This window comes from Brassica napus, chromosome C3 (genome assembly GCF_020379485.1).
Source record: "Brassica napus cultivar Da-Ae chromosome C3, Da-Ae, whole genome shotgun sequence".
NCBI classification, from domain to species: Eukaryota; Viridiplantae; Streptophyta; class Magnoliopsida; order Brassicales; family Brassicaceae; genus Brassica; species Brassica napus.
Genome location: NC_063446.1, coordinates 39473767 through 39488740, shown reverse-complemented (window position 1 = coordinate 39488740; position 14974 = coordinate 39473767). Strand labels below are relative to the sequence as shown.

General features: G+C 36.2%; 3 protein-coding genes across 3 annotated transcripts; 1 reads left to right on the top strand and 2 right to left on the bottom strand.

The window, feature by feature from the left end:
* The first annotated feature begins 1648 nt into the window (after nt 1-1648).
* LOC106426663 (protein EXORDIUM-like 2) lies at nt 1649-3155 on the top strand. Its single transcript, XM_013867382.3, has one exon. The coding sequence runs from the start codon at nt 2005-2007 to the stop codon at nt 2917-2919; it is 915 nt and encodes a 304-aa protein (XP_013722836.1). The 5' UTR covers nt 1649-2004; the 3' UTR covers nt 2920-3155.
* Nucleotides 3156-7363: 4208 nt separating this feature from the next.
* LOC111203744 (glutathione S-transferase T3-like) lies at nt 7364-8074 on the bottom strand. Its single transcript, XM_022697758.1, has one exon. The coding sequence runs from the start codon at nt 8072-8074 to the stop codon at nt 7364-7366; it is 711 nt and encodes a 236-aa protein (XP_022553479.1).
* Nucleotides 8075-13130: 5056 nt separating this feature from the next.
* LOC111203743 lies at nt 13131-14021 on the bottom strand. The gene is made up of 2 exons (XM_022697757.1): nt 13785-14021; nt 13131-13664 (listed from the first exon to the last, which is right to left on the bottom strand). The coding sequence occupies exons 1-2, from the start codon at nt 14019-14021 to the stop codon at nt 13131-13133; spliced, it is 771 nt and encodes a 256-aa protein (XP_022553478.1).
* Nucleotides 14022-14974: the final 953 nt, after the last annotated feature.

Genomic DNA, 14974 nt, shown 5'->3' with positions numbered 1-14974 from the left:
GTTTGTTCATCTTCGTACATTGATTTAAAACTATTATGTATTGCGAAACAGAGGAACTACATTTTAGAATCAAATATTGAAACGCGTAATGACTTCTTCTAGAACGGCTAAACAATTACTGTTCAATGTATCTGCGTATTGATCGTTTGGCATGGCCCATAACGCGAGGAGTGGGAAAAAGAGGAATCGAAAACTTTTAAAAGGTCTAGTTGTTGGCGTATTGTTTTTGCCATATATAATTGTTGGCATATCGTTTTTGCTAAAGGAAAACAAATTATATGGTAATGTTAAAACTTGAAACTGGTTTTTGACTAGAAGTACGTGTTGAATGAATCAAGCTTTGGTATTAAAATCAGATCAACTAATAATATTTTTAAATACCTAGTTTAACTAATTAATAACTTTTTTTTGTCAACATAATTCATTTCATAAAACCCAATGGACAAGGTACAGAGGATTTAAAAGTCTACATAAAGGTCCAATATATTAAACTTAATCGGTAAGAAAACATATTGATGAGATGAGAATTGGTCTACGCGTCTTCCACCGAAAGAGATTAGGACCATGTGTCATCATTTAGGAGATAGATCTAGCAACTACCACCAACTTCCGAACATGCCTATTGCCGGTGTATCCTCCGCTGCGAAGTCGGTGTCTTCTCCGCCTCTAAACCGCTGTCTTCTCCGCTTCAATTTACCACCATCAACAGACTTCAGAAATCCTCTGAGATTATCTTCTTTGCAGACTGCCTAGGCATATGACCATATTCTTCAGTCACCATCTTCACGTATCTCCGGGGAGGTTGAAGGAGGAAGAGATATAGATCATTTGTTAGGACATCCATAAGACCCCAACTCTTCTTGATCTGATCTCACCATCGCCAAGACACTCCCAATCTCTTGATTTACAAATAATGAAATACTACATGCAAAGCCCAGTTTATGTGGCCATAAATCATGTAGATTTATAATCCATTGAAGTAAAACAAGCTAAAATGAGAAAAGAAGAACTAAGAACATAGTTTCGGGATTTTTGATTAAAGCAAGCAAAGAGGATTTTCTGGACATATCTAAAACTTATTTATTCAAACCAAATCGAAAGCACAAGATAATCATGAAGAACAAGTTCGATATTGGCTTAAAAAGACACAACAAAATCGTCAAACGAAATACAAGTCGCCTAGCAAAAACCATTATCCGCTTAACGGAAGATAATATAAAACACCAAAAAAAAAAAACACAAAAGAGTATGGCAACCGGTGGCGATTAGCCTACCGGCCGCCGGAAAACGATATCAGCTTTTGAAGGTCTAGAGAGAAGTTTAACTAATTAATAACTACATTGTAATACTAGCTGCTTGAGCGGTATTTCTTACAGAAGTCCTTGCATTAAAATTAGTGTGGGTTTTCGCATTTAAACTATACTCGGTTTGTATTTATAAACATTAAAAGTTATAACAACCAGTAATTCTGAGGCTATGAAAGACATCTTGATATATAGACTTAAAAGAAACTATGAGATGAACGAAAAATTATCCAAACAATCCAATTTTTCTTTGCTTTTATTTCTTCAAGATTCATAGATATATTTATACAAATGTGCATGAAGAGTCTGTCTCTCAGTATGGCATATTGGCATAAGATCTAAATTAACTCTTTCTTTTTTTTGAACGAATAGATCTAACTTAACTATATTTGTTTAATCAACAACTAATAACAAATTTATCGGCTAGGCATCACTTAAATTTATTTAATACACATTACGGAGACTACCACGTCACAAAACAGAACCTAACAGGCTGTCAAACACACCTTCTCTACCATTCACATACACCCACGTGGCACTTTGTGATATGGACACCTTTGCTACTACAGCTGTCGTACTCGTTTCCTATTTCAAAGAAGAAGAAAACCCTCGTATAAATACCTCTGCATCACACATTACATCCTATAAACTCAAACAAAAACAAATCCTCTGCTGCTGATATCTTATTACCTCCTTCTCAATGGCTCATAATAACCGTTTTGCCATCTTCCTCACTTTCCTCTATGCCATCGCTGGCCTTTCCGCCGCCGCGTTGGTCGAGGAGCAGCCGCTTGTTCTAAAATACCACAACGGTGTTCTCTTGAAAGGAAACGTAACCGTCAATCTCATTTGGTACGGAAAGTTCACACCCATCCAACGGTCCGTGATCGTCGACTTCATCCGCTCGCTCAACTCCAAAGACGCCGCATCCTCCGCCTCTCCTTCCGTCGCTTCCTGGTGGAAGACGACTGAGAAATACAAAGGCGGATCCTCGACACTCGTCGTCGGGAAACAGCTTCTCCTCGAGAACTATCCACTCGGAAAATCCCTCAAGAACCCTTACCTCCGTTCTTTGTCCACCAAACTTAACGGCGGACTCCGTTCTATCACCGTTATCTTAACAGCGAAAGACGTAACCGTCGAGGGTTTCTGTATGAACCGATGCGGGTCACACGGAACCTCTGTTTCCAAGCCCCGTCGCGCCGCTAACGGCGCCGCTTACGTCTGGGTTGGGAACTCCGAGACGATGTGTCCTGGTTACTGCGCGTGGCCGTTTCACCAACCCATTTACGGACCGCAAACACCGCCGTTAGTTGCGCCTAACGGTGACGTTGGGGTTGACGGAATGATCATAAACCTCGCTACACTTCTAGCTAACACCGTCACGAATCCGTTTAATAACGGTTATTACCAAGGCCCGCCAACTGCACCGCTCGAGGCTGTCTCTGCTTGTACTGGCATATTCGGGTCGGGTTCTTACCCAGGTTACCCGGGTCAGGTCCTCGTCGACAAAACAACCGGGTCTAGTTACAATGCTCGTGGACTCGCCGGAAGGAAATATCTCTTGCCGGCGATGTGGGATCCACAGACTTTAACGTGTAAAACTCTTGTCTGAACCAAGTGATGTTAATGTGGCACGTCGCATAGTACCGAGAGCAATTATGAAGATCTAGATAACATCTGTGATTCAGAACATGTTGCACGCGCGAGCGCGTGGTGGTACACTCTCTCGGGTTTGGATTGTGGATAGAGTTCTTTGCTTTTGTTGGTTTGTTGTGACGTGTGAAGTATGTGCTTGGGAATGTGAAGATGTATATGCATATAAGTAATTAAAAAAATCATTTTGCTTCAGCTTTCCTAGTAATCATTTAACATAATTAAAGAGGCTTAGTACTACTAATTAGCTTATTTAAAAGGATTCTGACTTTCTTGTACTGGTGGGGAAGATAATAATTTATATTTAACCGATGATTTAGTGGATAACCATACAGACGAAGACAGGAGTAAATTACTCCGAGTAACTGTAGGTAGCTCTCGGTGATGTTGAGGCCTAAGAGTTGAAAGGACATAATTTTATGTCTTTAGCTTATTTTATTAATATTTTTATGTTAAGAGACAAATGCAAGGGATAAACCCAAAAATATAGATTATTGGTAGGATTTTTTAATGTTTTTTAGTAAATTAACTATTTATTTTAATAATTAATGACAAATAAAAGATAAGTTTAAAATAAAACTTATAACATTTAAATTGAAAACATTAGAAAATTACAAAGTAGAAAAAAAAATTACAAATATCATAAGTAAAAGCAAACAAACATTTTATTGAATTCATAGAAACATAAACATTATATGTTATTCGGAATATGTCCAAATTTATCCCATATATTTTCAATCAAATCTTCTTTTAATTGTTGATGGATTTGTAGATCCCGAACTTCTTTGCGACGACCAATTGTGTTGCCGTGTTTTGTAATTTTTTTAACGGTAAATGTAAGATCCTCATCTTCTTCTTGCTGAAATTCTAAAACGCTATACTGAGTGTGTGAATCTCGTTCATCTTCGACAATCATATTATGGAGAATGAGACATGCTCTCATAATATTTGCTATCTTACTTTTATCCCATAAATTAGATGGATTTCTAACAACGGCGAACCTAGCTTGCAAGACCCTAAAGACACGCTCAACATCTTTTCTCACGGCTTTTTGGGTTTTAGAAAATAAAGAATTTTTCGCACCCTGTAATAGTCGGATAGATTGAATAAAAGTCGTCCATTTTGGATAAATATCATCTGTGAGATAGTAAGCTAAATTGTACTCCCTTCCGTTGACATAGAAGTTTACTTGCGGAGCTATCCCGTTAATAATGTCATCAAAAACATGTGATCGATCAAGAATATTAAGATCGCTCATAGTACCTGAAGCTCCAAAAAATGCGTGCCTTATCCAGAGGTCATATGAAACAACGCCTCCAACACAATTGTTGGTTTTCCGGTTCCTCGTGAATACATTCTTTTCCAAGCGGTGGGGTAATTCTTCCACTCCCAATGCATACAGTCGATGTTTCCAACCATCCCGGGAAATCCACGTTGTTCACCAACATGAAATAGTCTTTCAAGGTCCTCCGGTGTGGGACGTCTGAGGTATTGATCGCCAAGCAAGTGTATTATTCCGACGGTAAAATGGTGCAAACATTTTCGAGCTGTTGTTTCACCAAGTCGTACATATTCGTCAACTGTATCAGCTCCACCACCATACGCCAATTGACGAATTGTTGCGGTACATTTCTGGAGCGGAGATAGACTCGACCGTCCGAGTGCATCTTCTGTTGGTTGAAAATACTCTACTTCTGTAGAGAGACGATGCACAATATTCAAGAACAATGACTTGTTCATTCGAAACCGTCGCCAGAATAAATTGTGCGGGTATGTTGGAGTTTCGCTAAAATAATCATTCCAGAGCTTGTTGTGGCCTTCTTCCCGGTTTCTCTCGATAAAAATAATTTTTTTCGCTCTTTTGGTTCTGGAATAAAATCAAGGTTTTCTAATAAATCATCAAATATTGAATCAAATTAATTATCATCATCTTTGTGGTAATGATAATGGGAAGAAGATGCCATTAAAAATTTTAAAAAGAGGAAAGATGTATTGAAAGTGAGGAGAAGGGAGATGAGTTGCATATTTTTAATGGGAGTAGATGTCTCATACTTATATGGTAAAAGAAGTGCATCTATTGTTAATCTCCCGTGATACTATAGTTGCTCTTGAGTACTGATTGTGACTATTGGGAAGAAATAAAAAAACCATGTGACTTTTGATTACATCTTGTGAATGAACATTGCCATCGCGTGCCTCTAACTGGATCACGAGCACACAGTGGCCTCGTCTGGCGTTTATTGGATCACGAGCAGAAATGTGTGTTGTATTACACATAGAAATACACGTTAAGTTCATCTTTTGCTACACAAATGTTGTAATGGTACACGTAAAATACTTTTGATACACAAGATCCGATACAATACAAGTCAATACAAGTCCAATACACGTAAAATACTTTTGTTCAGTACACATACCACAACAGAGACAATACAAAGAGTGCATTAAACCATTACAAGTCCAATACATTACAACAGCCTCCATCGCTACAAAGAGTGCATTAAACCATTACACATAACAGAAGAGCATCTTCATTACACATAACACTACAAAAGCTTCATTTAAACATGAGCACCACACCTATTAAAACTAATATGATAACCATTACACCAACAAAGTATTCAAAGCCATTGCTAAACCTTGATTTCTCCCTAACTATCTTCTCTAGCCTAACCATCTTCTGCTCGGTCTCATAGTCAGTCAAAAGGGTTAAGGAATCTACCTTTTCAGCAAGTTGAAGTACGTGTCTATCCCTAGCTCTCATCTCCTCCATAACGGCCACATCCCACCATTTCCAAACATGTTACTCTCCATCATCAACATGCGCACAGGTGTAGTATCTTCTCCCTGGATCATTCCTACTGTTAGATGTTGCTAGAAGAGGCTGAGCACCACAGTAGCATGTCTGCGGGAATCCAAACTCAACCTCGGGTTGCGGAGGCCGTAGGGGTGGGCAAAAAAACCGAACCGAACCGACCGAACCAAAACCGATTCGAACCAAACTAAAGTCCATTTCAAATCATTCGGTTGAAGATTTTCCCAACCCGAACGGTTCAGTTCGGTTTAAACCGAACCGAACCGATAAACCGAGGTATTTTTATAGTTATTTAAATTAAAAATATTAGTAATATCAAGATATTAAAATCCTAAGATTAAGCCCACGTAATTTCCTTTTGCACGAAAGAAATCCTAATATAATTTGATTACCATGACACTTCGTCTAACTTTTGTAATATTCGTCATTAAGCCAACATAATTTCCATGTTATTTTTTTTCCAATAGCGTATACTTTTAAACCCTAAAATTAAAACCTAAACCAAGTCTAATTAAAAACAAAAGTTCTCCGCATCGTCTCTTTTTGCGTCTCCTACTCTCCTTCCTATCTATTTTTCCTTTTGGTGGTGTCAATTCTAATAACTTCAGGTGAGATTTTTAATATCAAGTTCTAAGAATTTGTTAAATATATTTATACAACTGAAAAGTGAAAACATCAAACTATTCTTTTAGCTTATGTATTACATATATTTATTATCACCAACGCGATTATTTCATGACAACCATACATTATTAAAACATGATTTCTTGTACAATAAATAAACTAAGAGAAATTCGATTAAACCGAACTGAACCGAAATACAAACCGAATCGAATACAAACCAACTGAATATAAACCGAACCGAACATAACCGAACCGAAATCGATCCAAACAAAACTAACTATGGTTTACTTCAGCTGGAAAAATTCTAGAACCGAACTAACCAAACCAAACCAAACTCGAACTGAACCGATAAAATAACCGAAGTGCCCACCCCTAGCGGAGGGTACTGAACGCGCGCACGAGCATTGTAGCTTATCTCAGCTTGGTCCTGGCGAATAAGATCTTCCGTTTCGCTGTAGCCACTGTCGACTGAGTTCCCACCATAATCCTCTGACTCTGAAGGCTGGCTATAGCTATAGTCATGTCTTATCTTTAACTTAACCTCAAAAAATTAACAAATTAATTATTAGTGAGATATTGTGAATGGACATAGAGCAACCTTATAGCAGTGAGAAGCACATAAACAAGATAGCAACATTTAAAGTGATTCATTTTTTAAGATAACCATTTAAGCAAACAGGAACTACATTCATCATCACACAGCAATTTAAAAACAAAAATACTTAACAGTACTTAACACAGAAATTTAAAAACATAGTAATGACTAAGCTGATACATAGTTAGACTATAATTCTCTAAAATACTGGGCTATGAGCTTATTCTTGACAACTTCTTCAGCCTCACTTAGTGGTTCTTTCTTGGCTAGGAGAGTGTCTAGTATGGCGAGCATTGACAGTCTCTCCTTCATCGCCAAATCCTCCTTCTTCATTTCTCAGATACTCGTATACTCAGCAAGAGACTTCTCTTAAGCAGTATTCCTTTTAGATTTAGCAGCCTTCACACCTTTAGGTCGGATCTCATGATCACTAACATTGGTGCTTGAAGTTTGGGAACATGTCTCACCATTTTTCCTCTTTGAACAGCCACTGGATTTAGGAGTGTTAAGGCTAAACCATTTCTGTTCAAACCTCAACACACACCACGCATGCTCAAGGTTAAACTTGATGTTGTGATCAGAGTAGAAGATGTCATGAGCCATCTTGAGAACGCTAGTGTCATTCTGACCACTGCTAATTTGTCGCTCTGCTGCCGCAAATGCGCCACAGAACTTGTTAGTCAGATCATTGATTTTGTGCCACCTCTGCTTACAATGAAGATGCTCTCTCTTTTCACCATCCTCTTTACCATGAGGACTTGCTGCATAATATTCTCCAACTCGCTTCCAGAAGGTCCTTTTTTTTTGTTCATTCCCAACAACAGCATCCTTTGAAGTGTTTAGCCACACACTGATTAGAACCTCGTCATCAGCTGGGCTCCATTTCCTTCTCTCCTTGCGGTCCACTGGTGTGTCTTCAGGTAGAGGTGGAGCGTCAGATTGTTGTGAACTGAAAGGAGGAAAATAAACACTAGAATGATAACTTTCATAAGGAAAGTTTTCATGGAGAACACTTCCTTGTTGACTGTTATGAAGTCCTACATAACTAGAGGACTGAGTAGGAAGATTCCTTGAATCCATGTGAAAAAGAACAGAGAAAGAATTGAAGAGGAGAAAGCGGAATGATTATAGAAGAGAGAAAGCAGCTGAAGTAGATTATATAATAGAAGGAAGGAAGGATGGGGTTTAATAGGAGCAAGTGTAGTGTATTAAGTAACCCACATAATGATTAACCATAAACTACAAAGGTCTAATCATTAGTTATTACACACCACACAACTATAAAGCTAGCAACTATCCTAACAAGTTCATTAAATTAAAAGGAATTTTCGTTTCAAACTAACTACACTCCCATAAAACATATCTAACTAAGCCGTAACCACATCAGTGAAATGGAACTCGCAAGTAACCATGTCTTTAATATACAGCTAACACTACCATCCTTTGTACTTTGGAGGAAATGGTTGTTCTAGTTGATTAAAAAGTTCAACAGTTATCTCAAACAATGTCAACAATTATCTCTAATAATGTCACAATAATCTACACTAACTTATACAAATTTAGCAATCGAGACAGAGGAAACAACCATACAATCTACACAACCTAACCAAACATAACAATGCATCACAGAAATTATCAATTTTCACACAGACGAAACAAATTTTGTTCACATTTAACAAACCATAAATCACTAATTTTCACTAACGAGACAGACTAAACAACCATACAATCTACACTCCATAACAAAAAAAATTCACATTTTTCACACTAATTTACAATTTTCAGACAGCCCAAACAACCATACGATCAATTATAAAAAAAACGATCAGGAAGTAACAACCATACGATCTCAAAATGGAGGAGGAGCACATACCTTGCTAAGATAGGAATAGCCGGAAAAGCTGCGACGGGCCGGAACTCATGCGAATTGGACCAGAACTCAAGCGTACCGACGGAAGTGGGATGACCTTTGGCTTTCGATTTGGGGAAATCGCGATTTGGCTTTGGCTTTCGATTTCGATGTGGACTGAGCTTTCAATTTGCGGGATTTTGAAGTGGACTGAGCTTTGGCTTTCGGTTTGGGGAATTCGAGAGCTTTCGATTTATGGGATTTCGAGGTGGAGTGAGGTTTGGCTTTCGGTTTGGTGAATTGGAGATGTGGCTTTCGATTTCGATGTGGAGTGAGTTTCGATTTGGGGGATTTTGATGTGGAGTGAACTTTCGATTTCGTATAGGGGATGAATCCTCTCGCCGTCTCAAGCTAGGGTTTTGGACGAAATGAAAGAGAGCAGAGCCGACCGCAATACGAGTTTCGCGACTTCGATATCATCTCCCAATCATCTTCCGCCACATTGACTTAAGGACGAAGCCGGATGTCCCTTAGTTAAGGCCCGTTTGCAATGTTTTAACTGGATTTTCATTTATTTTTCGACCCAATAATGCTAAGGGACGGGCCTATCATACGACGATAATGTTGCTCTAAGAGACCGATGTGATTGTTATCTTTGTCTCTATAATAGCATTTAGAGGTAAAATCATTCCAACCCTACTCTATATCTTCCTTTAAAATAGAAATTGCTATTTTCACCTCTATATTTAAAGGAAGAAATAGCATTCCTCTATAATAGAGGCATACTTTTTTATTCACAAAGTGATCCAATAACTTTTTACTTTAACAATTATAATCCAAAAAAAATATTTTTTGTGAAAATGTATTGTTTATATAAACATATAATCATACTTTTTATTTACATAATAGTTTCTATAAAATATCCAGTGTAAATAATATCATAATTTTATGAATGTTAAACTAAATTGGGTTGGTTTTCGACTTTCACTAATAAAAGATACTATTTGTAAAATTAGAAAAGAATATATCAAGAATATTCCTTTTTAGAGGAAGAAATAGAAAAATACATTGGAGACAATTCATCTCTATTATAGAGTTCCTCTATTTTAGAGGAAAAAAATAGAGAAATACTTTGGAGATGGTCTTAGTACATACTCGTTTCATACAATATTAGACCATCTCCAATGTATTCCTCTATTTTTTCCTCTATAATAGATGAACTGTATAATAAATGTGAGTTTTTCTCCGATGTATTTCTCTATTTCTTCCTCTATAAAAGAATATTCTTAAAATATTCCTTTTTATTTTATAAATAACACATTTAACTTATAAATGTTGCAAATTAACCCATTTATTATAACTTTTATTTATTTTTCATAAAATTGCAATATTATTTAAATTAAGCATTTTACTACAAATGACATTAGAAAATAATAATAAAACATAATAGACATTGTCTAAACATCTCTTTACTATATTTTTCCCATAAATGGTCAATTAATGCATTCCGAAGTGAGAAATGAGCTTCCTTATCCTTGATTTTTCTGAATCAACTTAGAAACTCTTGGAACCGATTATCTTCATCATCTGGTATTTGGACTTCTGGTGCTGGAGCTTCTCTTCCAATACACTAGAAGAAAGAAATAAACAATTCTTAGAGAACAAAGACAAACATCAGTTGGAGATTCAAAGACAAAATTTTGCTTTAAAACAGATGAAGGAGAAAAACAAATTTTATTTTGTGACGTAAATTTCATAGAAGATCCAAATGTCCGTGAACATTTCCAAGTAGAGAAAGCACATATTTTACAAAAACGCAGTCACCAGCAACAAAATCAGCAAGCTCCTCCTCCACCCACATCGTTTGGACAATATTTTAACAATTTTTGTGGATCCGGAAGTAATTTACCGGAGTATTAAGTTGTTTCAACATGTTGTATTGATCAATATTTAAGTTTAATTTTAATATGTTATCAATATGTAAAATTATGTTAAACTTTTAATAATTAAATTTTAATTAATAGTTTTAATTATCAATATAAAAATTTAGATATCATTCATAAAATAAAAATTCTGGTTTTAAAATAAAATAATTAGTATGTAAGCATAAAATAATTAGATATATTTTTATTTATTTTATTTATAATTATAAAAATTAAAAATTAGTATGTAGACAAAAATCTGTGCATTTATATGTAAAATTGTATTTCTTCGTAAACATGTATTTTAGTTATAATCACAAAAGTTAAATGACTATTTTGTATATATATTTTTTTTTTTGTTCAAATGACTATTTTGTATATAAAAATTACATTTCTATTATAGATGAATGCTATTTTTTCTTCTAAATATAGAGGAAAAATAGCAATCTCTATTATATAGGAAGAAATAGAGGTGGGTTGGAGTAGATTTTCCTCTGTTATAGCATATATTGAGGCAAATATATGGGTGGATTGGAGATGCTCCTATAAGTTTAGAAACTAATAATGCTTATATATTAAGGTATTACTTGCTTTACAAATCTTACATAAATTGTTAATTGAGAACGAATACAAAACATTATGACGGTAAACAAGCAAGTGTAAGTTACGAGGGAGTAAAGCTTATACAGTAAGATGAGAGCTAAGGCCATAATTATCGCCGAACCTTAAGTGAGGTTCTTAAAAAAAAAAAAAAAAAAGAATGTTGAAGTCCCCACAAAAACCACTAAATTTGGTTCCAAAAGTCATAAAATAAGGATCAACTTTGAAGTATTTCTTGCAGTGTTCGCGGACCCCACTGATACGTGATGACCTACGATTGGTTCTCTTTTTAATTTTTTTTTCAGACAAAAAAAAAATTTCTAAGAAACCAGTCTAGCGGTTTCAGCGATAAAAGATGGTCTAAAGTAACCGATATAAAGATTTTTTAAGAATTTCAGTTTTAGTAATTTAGTTATTTTTTATTTCCTGAATATGGTTAGTGGAGTTGGTGAGGTTCTCTATTGCTTCCCTTCTTTATGCTAAAAGAAAAGTTGAAACATTTACGTATTACACAAGCTTCTCGAGTTATATTCCAGTAAATTTTTATCTGCATTAGATATGCATTTGAATGTCTCATACGCACACTTTTGAACCGACCGGCCATTATATGTAACCTATGTATCAATAGTATGTAATACGAAACTTGATTAAGCTGTAGTGGATCCGGACTTTTCGGCTACAAGCTAGTGAGGATAATGTTAATCTAAAAGTTGCTTTATTATAGGGTTGCGAGTTTACGACACATGAAAAGCTTTGTAAACAACACTGGCGGTTTATTAATTAACAAAGGGTATTGTGGAAATTTATGAAAGCATACAATTTTTCACAAGGGTGTTGCGTTAATATGATTTTTAAAACTTTTTATTGAAACCGAAAATTTGTCATAAGAAAAACTAACGTTTTACGAGTATCCTAATATATTAAAATACGTATACCTGTAAGTACTAGTGTTTTTAAAACCGGACCGAAAACTGAACCAGAAATATTTTGGGTCACGGTTTAATATGGTTCGACCAGGTCAAACCTGGTTCAATAATTTGGTTTAATATTTTTTTAGTATGTAAATATAAAAGTATATTAGTAAACATGATACATAGTTAAAATATAAATCAATTTTGAACATAAAACATTGTAAATATAGATTAGTTTCATGTTTATATGGATGATTTATAGATTTTTGATAGTTTTATTGATTTTTATTGGTTTAATAATTTTGAAATCTGATCCGGCTATGTAATTTGTTCATGGTCAAACCAACTACTAGACCATCCCGGCTATATAACCGGTTCATGGTCGAACCCGGTCAAACCATCGGATCGGTCCGAATTTAAAAACACGGCGTGTAACAGTTCCGTCTTAGAAATAATACTGGGATATTTGTTTAGTTAATTACATAAGACTAAGAGAATGGTCCCCCAACCCCAACCATCAATGATGCAAGTAGGTTTTATTTTAGTATTTAATGATTGAATTCAAGCTAAAACTATCAAGGCTTTTGTTTACGTCGGGGGTGTAAGAAGCTTTCTATTAAAGTATGGGAAAGTCCGAGAAATTTACAGACTTGACTTTATGGTATTAGTTTCAGCTATTGGGTTAGTAGCATATGTTCGCGTACTTATGTTTCGTTTTTTTTTTCTGATAAAATGTTAATATTATACCATTTTTAAATTTTTCACATGTTGCAATCAACTTATTACACAAAATGAAACAAGAACAACAAAACACAACACAACACAACACAACACAACACAAGTCGAAAAGGAACCTAAGGAGGCCGATAAAAGGCAAAATAAAGCTGAAGGAGCAAAGGACCGGCTGGAGAGGGTGCTGGGGATGAAAGAAGCCGGTCACGAAGTAACCTATCAAGCGCCAGATGAAGAACACTCGACGAGGAGGACACCGAGGTGAAGATACGCGAGTTCCTTTCTCTCCAGATGATATAGATGATGGACTGAAAGAAAAACTCGAGGAGAATCACTTGCTTGCTGCAGAATACTCGACTGGATGATGCAATCCAAGCTGCTGCTGAGTGTAAGTCTTCAGGCGGGTTGGGCAGAATATTAGATCCAAACTTCAGCCAAAGCGCAGAGGAGAAGCTGCATTCGAAGAAACAGTGGTGATGCGTTTCGACCGCCGAGTTGCAGCGCACGCACTGATCAGTCAGATTTAGACCCCATCGTCGAATTATGTCCTTAGTAGGAAGCCGTCGAAGGAGAGCCAACCAGGACATGAACGTGTTTCTAGGAATGTTTTCCTTGAACCAAATGACTTTATGCCAAAACACAACTGGTGCCGGGATCTGTAGATGCTCCCAGGTGATCTTAGAAGAGAAAGAAGGCCCAAAAGAGTCCCCTTACTTGCGCCATAAGTAACAATCTGGTCCATTCAAGGATGTAGGTGGTTCAATTGAGGTTATTACCATCTGGATATTCTGAATTTCGTGAGACCTAGCAGCAGGGAACCTCCAAGTCCCATCAACCGTTGCATCAGACACCGAAGCACCAATCCTGACTCTTAGACTGGGAGGACCAGTTTGACCCGCCACTCCAATTAATGGACCCAAATTTGTCCAGTGATCATAGCAGAAACTAGTTGTTTTCCCATCTCCAATAGCACATCTCATAAGTTCTGATACAATGGGTTTTAGTTGCAGCATGCTACAGATTGCTGGCGAGAAACGAGGTGAGTCGGGAGTGTGCCAGAACCCAGTACGCTGGAAAATTTGTTTCGTTCTTTCTTAAGCCTTTGGTCCTTTGGATGTATCTCATGTAAATATGTCTTGCATGCTGCTTAAATTTGAATGTCCTCGTAGTTTTGTACTATCAACTGAGGGAATCACTAAAGATTTTACGAAAAATTTGGCCATGTTTGTACAACTCCAGTATTCTACTGTCTTGTATTTGTATGGTTTTGAATCACTACAAGAAATATGTACATTCTTAGCGCGGAAAATATGCTATAGTAGGGGTTTCATAGCGAATTCATAAATGCTATGTCATCGGCAGCCATCGTAGGTACGCCCTCTACGATAGCATTTTTTGAACGCTAAGAAATGTACAGATACGATAGCAATGTTTGAATGATATTATTTAAATTAACTATAGCACTACTTTCGTACTATGATAGGTCATTATACAATAAATAAATAAAAAATTATAACTAAAATTAAAAAAATAAATAAAAATTAAATGAAAATTGTTTTATAATTTAAAATAAAATAAATTTTATTTATAAATTAAAATTGGTTTACAAATACATTCCGGTTTACAATACTAAACCAGAAATTAAAAAATAAAATCAAAGCACACAATTTTCCTTACTCGGTTTACACTAAACCAAATCTAAAAGAAATCTAAACCTAAAAAAAAAGTCGAGCCGCCTCCTTCATGAGCCTTGCGCCTCTTCCAACCTTGACCGGAGACATTGTCATCTCTGCTTCCGGCGTCAGTGTCTCCTCCACTGCAGCTTCCGTGCCTCCTCCCACTTCCCGTCAACCATCTTTTGACTTTCCACCTTACTCAAGCTTTGTCTGCCAAATTAGCCTTCCTTAACCTTCGTTTGTCTTCTCATCCTTCCTCAATCTTGTGAATACTTCTTTACGTTTGTTTG